This window comes from Malaclemys terrapin, chromosome 9 (genome assembly GCF_027887155.1).
Source record: "Malaclemys terrapin pileata isolate rMalTer1 chromosome 9, rMalTer1.hap1, whole genome shotgun sequence".
Taxonomy (NCBI): domain Eukaryota; kingdom Metazoa; phylum Chordata; order Testudines; family Emydidae; genus Malaclemys; species Malaclemys terrapin.
Window position 1 is genome coordinate 46,750,410 of NC_071513.1, and position 12,384 is coordinate 46,762,793.

The 12,384-nt window shown below is 45.3% G+C and overlaps 1 protein-coding gene across 1 annotated transcript in view; it reads right to left on the bottom strand.

The window, feature by feature from the left end:
- The window catches only part of LOC128843167 (protein eva-1 homolog C-like), a 39,132-nt gene that overhangs the window by 9,665 nt on the left and 17,083 nt on the right, over positions 1-12,384 (bottom strand). The window contains exons 2-4 of the mRNA XM_054039760.1: positions 12,022-12,221; positions 1,108-1,231; positions 291-443 (exon numbers count right to left, since the gene is read on the bottom strand). Of these exons, the coding sequence (XP_053895735.1) occupies positions 291-443; positions 1,108-1,231; positions 12,022-12,221 (477 nt within the window). The remainder of the gene's footprint in view (positions 1-290; positions 444-1,107; positions 1,232-12,021; positions 12,222-12,384) is intronic.

The window sequence follows — 12,384 nt, forward strand, 5'->3', positions numbered from 1 at the left end:
CAATACCACTTGCTTCAAAGGGAGTGAACAGGGCAGTTAGTGAGTGATCCATCCCCTGTCCATGCCCAGCTTCTGTCAATCAAAGCTTAGGGATACCCAAAACATGGGGTTGCATCCCTGACCATCTTGGCTAATAGCCATTGATGAACCTATCCTCCAGGAACTTATCTAGTTCTTTTTTTAACCCAATTACACTTTTGGCCTCCACAACATCCCCTGGCAATGAGTTCCAGATTCTTCAACGTGAAAGGGGCCCCGCCAGATTTCTAGTTCACACCTTCCCAACATACCTACATTGAGTCCAGTCCTGTTCGCAGAGTCACACTCTGGTTTGCCCCGCATGGATCTGCCATAGCTTGCGGAGTAAATTGCTAGGACAGATTTAGCCCTGCACTGCAGCCTCAGCTTGTCATTCTCACACACGGTCTTAATGCGGTGGTTAGCTGGGAAACAACATTACACAGTATTCTGTTGCATCATTAACAGGCCTTTACCATTCCAAAAGTCAGAAAGCAAATTTTATGTAGCCCTCTCCGAAGTGGCAGCTCTCAGCTCCTCCCATTTGGCCTAAAAGCATCCCTTCCCAATCAGTGCATAAAACACCTAACAAGAAGAAACCAAGAGACTGAGCAATTCCCTTCGCTGTTCTCTCTGCAACCAGCTGGTGAATGCACTAGCTATTTGTTAGCATTTGCTTAAATGATTTGGCAGATATTTTTCATCCTATGGGATTTTGGAAACTGTTTGCTTTGACTATTTATCTGTGTCACCTACATTACACGGCATAGTTTAGGCTCCTTAATGGAGACCATTGTCTTCCTGTGTGATTGCACAGCACATTGTCCAATAGGGCCTGATCTGGACTGAGACCTTGGAATCCTACTGCAAGACAAGCAAAAAAATTATGATCTCCCTCTCTCTTCAGGAGAAGGATGATCTGTCCAGGACACAGGTGGGGTAATTGACAATGGATTGACAAAGACAATGAATCCCCTTCTTGCCTCTGGTACACTTATAGTGCTGACTGCACCAATAGTCTATGGAACAAACAGAGAGGATGCTAAGCAAAACCCTCCTTTGCACTTTAAAGCCATTTGCAGAGCTCACCTGGTCTGCACTTGTATGAAACTATCAGGTACTTGTGTGTCCCGGGACACGGGTCGGGCCCAAACACTGGACTATGCACAGAGAACTGGCACCAGCGCTGGTCCTGGCATTCATCCAGAAGTTTCTGTGGAGGGGAGGGGGCAGAAGGGGAAACAGATATGAATTTAACATTAGAAATCCTAAGGTCACATTGACATACACTAGAACACCTCTATAATAACAGAGCCAGGCAAAGTGCATGTAGCCCTGGTGACAGTGACCTGCTGCTGCCACTCCCAAGCTCTACGTTGCTAGCAAAGCATCAGACTGCAACAACCACGCAAGTGCTGACTTCTATAGCTGACCGTTTCCTCCATAAGAACCTTTCAAACCATTTTAAAAACTGCCAAGCAAGCAATCTCCTCTTGACAAGACATTACCGAGTGGAGCAGACTGGATGATCACAATGGTCTTGGAATCTATTAAAGAGAAAACCTTACAATGAAATATCACTTTAGTTCAATTGCTCCCACTGACTCCCCTTCTTTTTTGGGCTGTTTAATATATTGTCCTGGTGGCTGAATTTGAAATAGGCCAGCCTGACTTGTCTCTGTCTTCTCTTCATCTCAGGACGTACAGCCACATCTCTCTGGGAATGACACAAATCATGTTTACAGCCTTCCCATATTTGTATCATGAGCCCTCCTCCTTAGTTTAGCTCTTTGAACCTTTCCTCAAATCCCCTTGCATTTCTCTCCCGTCCTTCTTGGGCTTGACTATGATTTGTGATGCTCAGGGTTGGCCATGCTGCCCTGTGATGGGCAGTGTGACCACAGGCCTTTGCATAAAGCTAAACCAAGGGAGACACACATAACACCCAATGCACACAGTGGTAAAGAGTGATCCGGTCGTGATTGACAAGGTCACTTCTAAGAAATCCTGCAGCCCCAGTCTGGTTTCAGGGCCCTCTACTGAGCGCAGAACTCCTCCCCCGAACACTGCTGCTCCCTGCTGAATTCTGAGCCTGTCATTGATCCAGGAAGGGCCAGCCCAACCCCAGTCTGGGCCAGCCACTCTAACAGCAGGATGAAGATGTAAAGAGACCGGAAACTATTTTTAATGTACTTAACTCCAGGTGGCTAACTTGGCTGCTCTCTTGCTGGGCCTCTGCCTCCACGGTGCGTCTATTCGCCCACTGATCCTTATCTAAGGATACCCTTCCTCTTCATGCCATCACCTGATAGTATGGCTTTGGCCATGGGGTAGGAGCAGATAGTTGCAACCCCCATCTGTAAAGTGGGCCAGACCTGCTATCACCCCATGATCTCTTTTAGGATTACTGCTTTCCAGACTTCACCCTCCCATTGAATATCTACCCTTCAAATTATCTTTTCACAGAGATACTGGCCTGGATTATTCCAAATTTAATCTAATCTGGTTATTTTCTGACCATATATTAAAACCATTGCACAAGGCCTCATCTGGAATACTGCACACAATTCTAGTCACTCCTAGAGGGATAGGTCAGTGGTTTGAGCATTGGCCTGCTAAACCCAGGGTTGTGAGTTCAATCCTTGAGGGGGCCATTTAGGGATCTGGGGTAAAAATCAGTCAGGGGGTTGGACTAGATGACCTCTTGAGGTCCCTTCCAACCCTGATATTCTATGATTTAGGAAAGATGCATTCAAATGGGAACTGGCGTTGAGAAGGGCTACAAGGATGATCGGGGAAGGAAGGGCCGATTTCATGCAAGGAGGCTGGAAGAGCTGTACTAAACCAACATAGGTTTAGTGGGGAGCTGGTTGTGCTCTATTAAATCCATCAGGAGCAAACACCAGGGAGGGAGGAGAGCTATAGATGCAAAAGGACAATGGTGGGCCAAGGACAAATGGGGATAAACTAGCCATGAATAAATCTAGGTTGGAAATTGGAAGAAGGCTTCTAACCGTCAGAGGAGGGAGGTTCTGGAACAGCCTCCCAACAGGAGCAGTGGGGGTAACAACGGAACTGGGATTAAGAGGGATCTTGATAAATTTATGACTGGATTATATGGTAGGGGTTACCAGCAACAGCAAGGGACAGGGTGTGGTGACCCAGGAGCTCCCTTCCAGTCCTGCTTCATTGATCCAGTCCCTTTGTACTATTTCTCTGCCCTCACGTTCACAGCTCGTCTCAAGTTAAAACCATCTGCCGGTTCCATTAACCATGGCATTTATTCCAACTTCTAGGCCAGTTTTCTCAACACTTTTCAGATTGGCGATGCCTTCTTCAAAGTCAAACATTTTTACTATACCGTAAATACCATTTACGATAAAAGTAAGAATAAAAAATAATAGCAATGTTATGCCTATAGAATCAATTTGTGTGTGTTTCAAGAGGTGGACAGAGCTACCACTTTGTATAACAAGATGGCTAGATCATGTCCCAACCAAGGATAGATTTCTTCAAATAATTCAAGTGTTTCGTATTGCAAAAGATGGAGAATTAGGAAAATAGGGCCACAGTTTTGCTGGACATTGTAGCTGTATATTAATCTCCTTAGCTTCCCAGGTAAAGGCATTCAGACATACTGAACACTGTTGGAAACTTAGCTCATCAGCAGATAAACCAAAGGGACCCTAAGCTAAGAAGAGATCCTGCATCATTCCAAAGTATTGCTGCTTTGTCACTCTTTGGCTCAGGGCTCTCCCGACCTGTTTCTTTTACTGCAGCCACTAGGCATCAGGCTTTTAAATCAGACTTTTCCAATGAGGACTTGCACACAGTTTAAAGACTGCCAGCTTATTTTTTCTGTCTTGCATTACAATGCTGCGTGTGCCGCTCCAGTGTCATGAATGCACAGCTGCTTTTCAGTAGCGGGTAAGTGATATACTCTCAACAGCATAGATTATTACAGGCACTGGCCACTAGATGGCACTTCCTCCCTTCACAGGCATAGTTCAACAAGCAAACACAATTACTGGCTGCAACTCAGTTGCTCCCTGAACAGAGTAGAATTTGGTCTTACAGAGAAATCCTTGAGTTAGATGCTGGCAGCACAAACACTGCAGCCAGAGACTATAACACAACATGTATTTTAGCTCAACAGCAGCAGCTCACCGAAAGCTATGGCTTGTAGCACTTGGTTTTATGCTCAAAGAAGGAACACTGACCAAGACACCAAGGTTAATAGAAGAGTGCTCAGTGCAACACCCACACAGAAATGCCCCACAGTGACAGCACTGGGTCGAAGCTCCAGACCTGAACTCATGGGACATGTAGGATTTGAGCCCATGACCTCTTGGCCCAGAGCTGAGCAGGTCAGCGTCAGGTATTTTAAAGGAGCAGTGCTCCAATGGGGCTAAAGACACCCATCAACGTACACAAAAAATAAATTCAGACGTGGCTGTTGAGGAGTTCTGTGCGGATTGTTTCCAGCAAAGGATGGAGCTGGTTGCAGCATGCAGGATCTGAGCTGAACTAATCCAAGGGTCATGGCGTTAGTCATCCTGCGTGATCTCCAGTGATGGGCTGGAGCAGGCGCTCAAAAGCCCCTTCTTAAAATACAACAAACAGTTTGAAAAGAAGTTTGGGGGTGATTGTCCCAAGATGGAGGCACTCCTGCTTTGGACTTCAATATGGTGAGTTCCTTGGGGGAAACATTCCCCAGTCCCTCCCCACTACTCTCAGCAGAGCCCATGCATCCCAGAGACATGGGGTTTAGCACACACAGAGAAGGCTCATTTTCACTGCAGTCCTTAGGTAAAATACTGGCTTTGCTCCAACCTCAGTCAATGGAAGCCCCATATATGCAACCAAAGCCAGGCCTGAGGTGGAACCAGATTTGAAAGAATTATTTTAAGAGGACAATGTCAGCTCTTCCATTGAATAGGCAGAGCAAGGAGGAGCTTAACTCTGTACGAGCGTTTCCAGAGCTCCCTAGGCTCCACAGTTCACCAACTCTAGAGAGAGGTTTAGAAGAGCCTGCAGCAAGATGCTGGGGATTTTTTCTAATGGGAGTGCCTGGGTGCCTGTTCCCAGCTTTGCAGAGGGCAAGGAAAAAAAACCCACCCCAGAATGGCATTACTGAAAGCTTGGTAGCAGCCGGGAATGGCATTGGGAGACCCAGAAATAGCCAAATCAGGGATAAGAACTGATTGGCTGGTCTAACCTCATTTAATCTAAACTGATCTACTGCATTCTGAGCCTGTGGTCAACCCAAGAAGTTCTGGCCTGACCCCTACAGCTGCCATTCACTCAGAGACAGGGGAAAGATTTAGAGAGTCAGGAGCCTATTTCTCATTTATCTTACTCCAGTCTTTTCAGAGATTCACAGATTCCAAGGTGGGAAGGGGCCATTGTGATCATCTGGTCTGACCCCCGTATAACACAAGCCAGGGAACATCCCCACAATAAGTCCTAGAGCAGATCTCTTAGAAAAACATCCCTTCTTGAATTAACAATAGTCAGTGATGGAGAATCCACCATGATTCTTGGTACATTGTCCAGTGGTTAATTACTCACTGTTAAAAATGTTTGCCTTATTTCCAGTCTGAATTAGTCTAGCTTCAACTTCCAGCCATTGGATCGTGTAAGACCTTCCTCTGCTAGACTAAAGAGCCCATTATTAAATGTTTGTTCCCCATGGTCTACTGACTAATCAAGTCGCCCTTTAACCTCTAAAAAGAACAGGAGTACTTGTGGCACCTTAGAGACTTAACAAATTTATTTGAGCATAAGCTTTCGTGGGCTACAGCCCACTTCTTCGGATGCGTCTGTAGCCCACGAAAGCTTATGCTCAAATAAATTTGTTAGTCTCTAAGGTGCCACAAGTACTCCTGTTCTTTTTGCGGATACAGACTAACACGGCTGCTACTCTGAAACCTTTAACCTCTGTTTGTTAAGCTAAATAGATTGAACTCCTTGAGTCTATCACCACAAGGCAGGTTTTCCAATCCTTTAAGTTTTCTCATCACTCTTCTCTGACCCTTCTCCAATTTATCAGCACACTTTTTGAATTGTGGGCACCAGAACAGGACACAATATTCCAGCAACGGCCACACCAGTGCCAAATATGGCTTCCTGGTTCCCTGAAGCCTTTTTTATTTTTTTTATTTATTTTTTAGGAAAAAGCTAAAACCAGAAAGGTCACATACAATAATCCCTTTCTATCTACTGATGCTACTTTAAATTTAGCCAATATGGAACAATTCTTTGACATTCTCCCTACCTAGCTTCCAAAGCTCCACCGATGGAGACACATGTTGAGAAGAATTATTTTAAAAGGACACTACCGGCCTGGGGCAGCACAGCTCTCCTATTTACTATGGGCAGAACAAGTGGAAGCCTAGGGCAAAACATTCTGTATTAGCACTTACAGATCCCCATGTACAATGAGGGGGTAGTACTGAACTTAGCAATGAAACCACAGCCGAAAGGAACATGTGCAGGCAAAGAGGCCTTAGAGTCCCAGACACTCCAAAATTTATGAGCTGCAGTTTCACTTCTGGGCCATATATGACTCTCTGTGTCTCTTCTACTGCTGTGCCCATGCACACTCTTTCAGGTGTCCGTTGTTTCTAAAACCAGTGCTGGCAAGAGCCTACACTAGATATGACAATAGAAAAATGCCACATGAAATCCAAGGCTCCTGACAGGACTCCACTGTCTGAGGGCTGTGTATCCAATCAGGTCATTCCGATCTGGTGTTATATCTGCCCTGCATCTTTCAAAGCAGGCTGCACTGGTTTCAGGGTGACCCCACACACCAAGACAAGACATTTGCCAAAGCCTGGTCTTTATGACTACCCCAAAAAGCAGGCAGCCTGCAAGATCCAGGATGCTTAGTAGAGGTGATGAGATGCAAAGGTAGACTAGGCAATGAGAGAGTTTAGCTACCGCCCTGGAAACAATCCTGGATCAGTTCAGGGCTAGACCCCAGCAGACAAGCCAGGCATGCTGCGGAGAGAAAGGATGGTTCAGTGATTAGAGCATTTGTCTAGGCTGGGGGAGGGTTTGATTCCCTCCTCTGCCACATGTTACTATGGACAAACTCCTTAATCTCTCTGAGCCTTAATTCCACACCTTGTAAAATGAGACACATAGCCCTGCCTCACAGAGGGCTGCTGGGATAAGTGCATTACTGATTCCCATGGTGGGGCCAGATAGAAACCTGGAATGTATATGTGTGCTGGGCTGAGCTGAAAGCCACAGAGTGGTGTCTCTGAGACCCCCTAGGAGGGTGAAAAAGTGCTCTCTAAAATTGTGAGATGTCTCTTATTCCTTGTACTTAGCCCTAGGGTGACCCTTGATGGAGTGTCACACCAGAGCTGTTATTTACATACCATTTCTTTGGTTCTAATCCTATCATCTTTGTGTACAATGAGATCACTGGAGGCTTGAATGACTTCATGCGTCTAGCATAGGGACTTCCCTTAAAGGGCCGGCAGCCTTCTGACCTCGTGAGAGGCAGTTGGGGGGGGGGGGGGAAGGGCACATTCCCCAGAGCACTTGGTTTAGAAAGCCCTCTAAGAAATGCCCTGCATCCTGGTTGTGGTGAGTAAGGGAAAGTCAGTGGGCCCCACAAGTGGCAGGAATAGGGGACTGATGGCTACAGGCCATAATGACAAATAACTCAATAAGCCTCCAAACCTGGTGACTGGTTCCCTCTACACTGTATCTGTAATGACACAAATGGAAAACAACTTTGACCCATTTCACACTTAAGCCTCAATACCTTAAGTCAATGGACCCTGCAATCAATAAGCATAATACATACAATGTGATATGTACAGCTAGGGTCACAGCTCGTCCTCAATGTTCATAGAAAAAGATTACCCGGAAGTGGATAAGCACAGGGTTCCTGTCCCCATTGGCTATGCAGAGCATGGGGGTGGGGCTTCAGAAGGACCAACTAAAATAAGCCAGTAAAGTTTGCAGAAGAAACAACTGAGCCATTTCAATGCCCATGCAGGAGTCAGTTGGTGAATACTATGCCTCTCAATCCATGATTAAGGCTAAGATTTAGTCACAGGTATTTTTGGTAAAAGTCATGGACAGGTCACGGGCAATAAATAAAAATTCACGGCGTGAGACCTGTCCATGACTTTTATTATAAATACCCATGACTGAATCTCTGCTTCAGGGGGCCCCGGCGCTCCCCGGAGCCAGCTGCCCGGGGACACTCAAGAAGCAGCCGATGCGGCTGGCCCTGGGGACAGCCTGAGCAGCTGGCCCTGGGGCCGTTCCAGCAGCGGCTGGTGTGGCTGGCCGTGGGACACCGGAGCAGCTGGTCCTGGGGCCATCTGTTTGAGTGGCCCTGGAGTCGGCCGTATCAACTGTTCTGGAAGTCCCGGAGGTCACAGAAAGTCATGGAATCTGTGACTTCCATGACCTCTGTGACAGAATCACAGGCTTATCCATGATTAAAATGATCAGCAGCTGGACCAGATGATATTTTCTAGTTTGCATACTTGGATTGGCCAGGGAGATTCAGTCGCTGGAGGGAAACCAGGGAGTTACCCTACCCTCCTCTAGCTGGGTTGTAACTAAAGAGAGGCACAACACAAGGACAGCTCAGGCTGATGTGAGACGTTTGATGGGGAACAAAAGTTGCAAATTGAAAGCCCAGCCCATGGGTGAAAAGCCTTTGGTGTGTTTATTAAGTCAAAAGTGAAATGGCAGACAAAGAACTAGAGCTGCTGCGCTGGGGAATCTTCGAAAGAGTTGTGTGATTTATGCTCATTATCAGCACCATTATTTTCATTGAAATCAGGTTGGTTTCCAGACAGCCAGGAAAGTTAGTTGATTCTGAGGGTTGAGGGGATTGCCCCAACGGTCACCCATGTTAAGAGTGGTGATGAATAACTCTGGATGGATAACTATGATAACTCTAGTATTAGAGGGGTAGCCATGTTAGTGTGGATCTGTAAAAGCAGCAAAGAGTCCTGTGGCACCTTATAGACTAACAGATGTATTGAAGCATGAGCTTTTGTGGGTGTATACCCACTTCGTCAGACGAATGATAACTATGAGCTATGGGGAGATGGTAACACTGCTATCCCCGGTCGGCCTCATTCCTTATTCTATTCCTGACTCAGGGAACATGACATCCAGGGCACTCCTAACTGCCTATGGAGGGTTGCTCTTATTAGTGAGACGTGTACTATGAAAGGTTCAGTCTGAGGTTATAAGGAAGGTTCTGATCAGCTCTTAGTTCTCCTGGGCTGCTCTGCACACCTCTTGCTCTAATATTCTCTTTAAGTCCCGCTGCCCTTGGCAGCCAAAGGCACAAGGACAAGGATTTCCACTCTCCTGGTGAATCTAGAACAAGGAGGTGATAGTGAGTAAAAAGGAGCTTAGTGGTGTTACCATAGGCTCAGCTACAAAACAAGTCATAGCTCTCAATTCAATAGCAAAACCCAGTTGCATCCTATCCCCAAGATAAGCCAACAAGAGGCAATAAAATTTCACAAGTATAAAGTCCCCTGGCTCATGAGATCAGAGACCCAGGATCAGTCTAGGCTCATAGCCCCATTTTGACTCCCTGATATGTCAGCTGGGACAGTCAAGAATGTTTCTATTAAATGAAGAGGATGAAGATCAGCTTGCACTAAATGGTGAAATGGCCTGTCACTAAATAAAAACATTCCACTGTGATTGTGATGAGGATCTAACTGGTGTTAGAAAAGTCACTGCATGTTCCAGACAGTCAGAGGATGCCACCCACCTCAAACAATTTTCACAGTAGTTGTCAGAACCTAGTGGGGTGGGTGAGGTTCAGTTGCTTTAAAACCCCAACATATCTCCTAGTTTCCTATCCAGACACCCCTCCTTAAAATGGTGACACACAGAATGAAAAGTTAGTTACTGCTAATGTCAAAGAACCTGTGCCTCTATCTGGCTTTCTGACTCTTTGACACACAATCTCTTTCCTTCATAAGCCCATGTGAAGGCAGATCTCTTCCCAGCAAAAGTGCAATGTTAAGGAAGTATTTAATTAGATTTAAAAATTCTTTTGCTATTGGACTCTACACAATAAAAGCACCTCTCAAAGAATCTCTTGGCATTCACCTCCACCATACATGGCTCGAGTATCCAGAGTCAAAGGAAAACAATGATTTCCTTTGGTTCTATATTAGCCCCAGTAAATTAAAAATCATGATCTTTCTTATTTAAATCTCTGAAATTTACATTTCCTAAACTAATGGTTGATACTGGGCATGTGCAAGTGAGGTAATTGCTTCTAAGAATAGAAAGGTATATTAGGAGAGAGCCACAAGTGCACCATAAAAGGCCAGCTGCCAGCAGGCAGTTTCAGAGTCCGAGTCAGAGAGAGAGAGAGGGGAATTCAGTCGGGAGCAGACGGAGGAATTGGAAACCAGTAAGAGTAGCCAAAGAAGTCAGAAAAGCTGCAGAGAGAGAGACAGAGCAGAGCTGACTGACCAGGAGCTGAACTGCAATTAAAGAAGAATAGTAAAAGATTTATCACAGCAGCAGTAGTGATATAAAGGGATACCAATGGATTTATAAAGTAAGCTTGCCAGTTTTAATATAATTTTTAGTGTAGTGTAGTCTAGCATAGTATTTAACATGTGTATGCTAGAAGTGTGTGTCTTTTAATTGTATTTTACTTGTGTGAAATTTAAAGCAGTGGTTCTCAACCAGGGGTACTCAAAGGTCTTCCAGGAGGTACTCAACTCATCTAGATCAGTGTTTCTCAACCTGGGGTTTGAAGCCTCCATGGGGGTCACGGGATGGGGTTGCAAGTGCAGAGCCAAAATCAGCTGGTGGCATGCAGGGCTTCAGCCCTGGACAGCAAGGCTTGGGCTTCAGACAAGGCTCACAAGTGAAAAAAACAGGCTCAATATCACACTGAAATGTAAGTACAATATTTATATTCCAACTGATTTATTTTATAATTATATGATAAAAATGAGAAAGGCAGCAATTTCTCAGTAAGTGTGCTGTGACACTTTAGTATTTTTATGTCTGATTTTGTAAGCAAGTAGTTTTTAAGTGAGGTGAAACTTGGGGTACAGAAGACAAATCAGACACCTAAAAAGGGTACAGTAGTCTAGAAAGGTTAAGAACCACTGATTGAAAGAACAACTGTCTGCGATTTGTTACAAACTGGCCACTTGTAACAAAGCACTTTGCTTAGAATCATAAACTATATACTATTGTGGTTTAAATGCTCTTTAAACTTGCAACAAGGGATTTTGTGTTTTTTGTTTAGAATTTTTAGGATACAGTGTATTAGGGATTATTAGTTACGTTGTTTTGAAAAACAATACTTCCTGTGTCAATTTCTTTATCCGAAGGTTATATCCGTGTCCTTTAGTGTTTCCTTAACAACCCTGGAAACTTATATCTCGGGAAGGACAGTTTAATGGGGATAGATTATTGGAGCGGCATCCCAGAATCAATTTTTTGGGGTTACACAGCAACTGGACCATCCTTCGTCTCTGGGTTAAGCCCTAACATGGATAAATTTCTCACCATTAATTTTTTGTATGCATATTCCAAAATTCATCTTGGTTAAAATGAATCTGTAACGCCTCTTCCTAGATTTATATCTTCAAATGCAGTTCCAGGAGGTGAACCCACCCAATCCATCACAGAAGGTCCCATTGTGTCAGTACCTTTCATCACTCCACTGGTAAAAGAGCATCCTGAATTCCTTCTGCATGTATAGGTAAGGGGCGAGAGTTCACTACAAGGTCCCAAACCACCCACCATTTTTTGGGATGGGACCTGAGGCTACAGTGTTTGAGGGCCAGTTGGCAGATGTGGGAGCACTTTGGGGGCCCCCAATCAGACAATCTAATCTCCCTTGCCTGAACCCAAAAGTATCCCATGTCACCCTGAACACCTCCATGCATGGTACTGCCCTGGTTTCCTGCACTCCCTTAGAATGTTGTTACTTGTGAATTTCAAGGATGTTTTTGCTTTTACCTGGCGGGCTGTGGCAGATACACACATGATGCTCTCACCAGAGATATTGCCAGTACTCGGGCAGAGGTTCTGGCTGGGCACTCGACGCCCATAAAATGCAGATAGGATGCTAATGGAGGTCTTGTGGGGACAAATGACTCCCAGTTGCTCCCCATCACAGGCGTGGGCTGTGTGGTTCTTCAGCACCTTTTGAAGGTAACCTGAGAGGAGTAAAACACACAGATGTTGTATGCAGGGTTGTTGTAGCCATGCTAGTCCCACCTTGTCTCTATAAAATAGAGAGAGTCATTAGAGCTGGGAAGTGCTAGAGCCGCAGGGAATGAGAACACAGCCCCCAGACTCCTGGCAGCAGGGGGGAGGAGG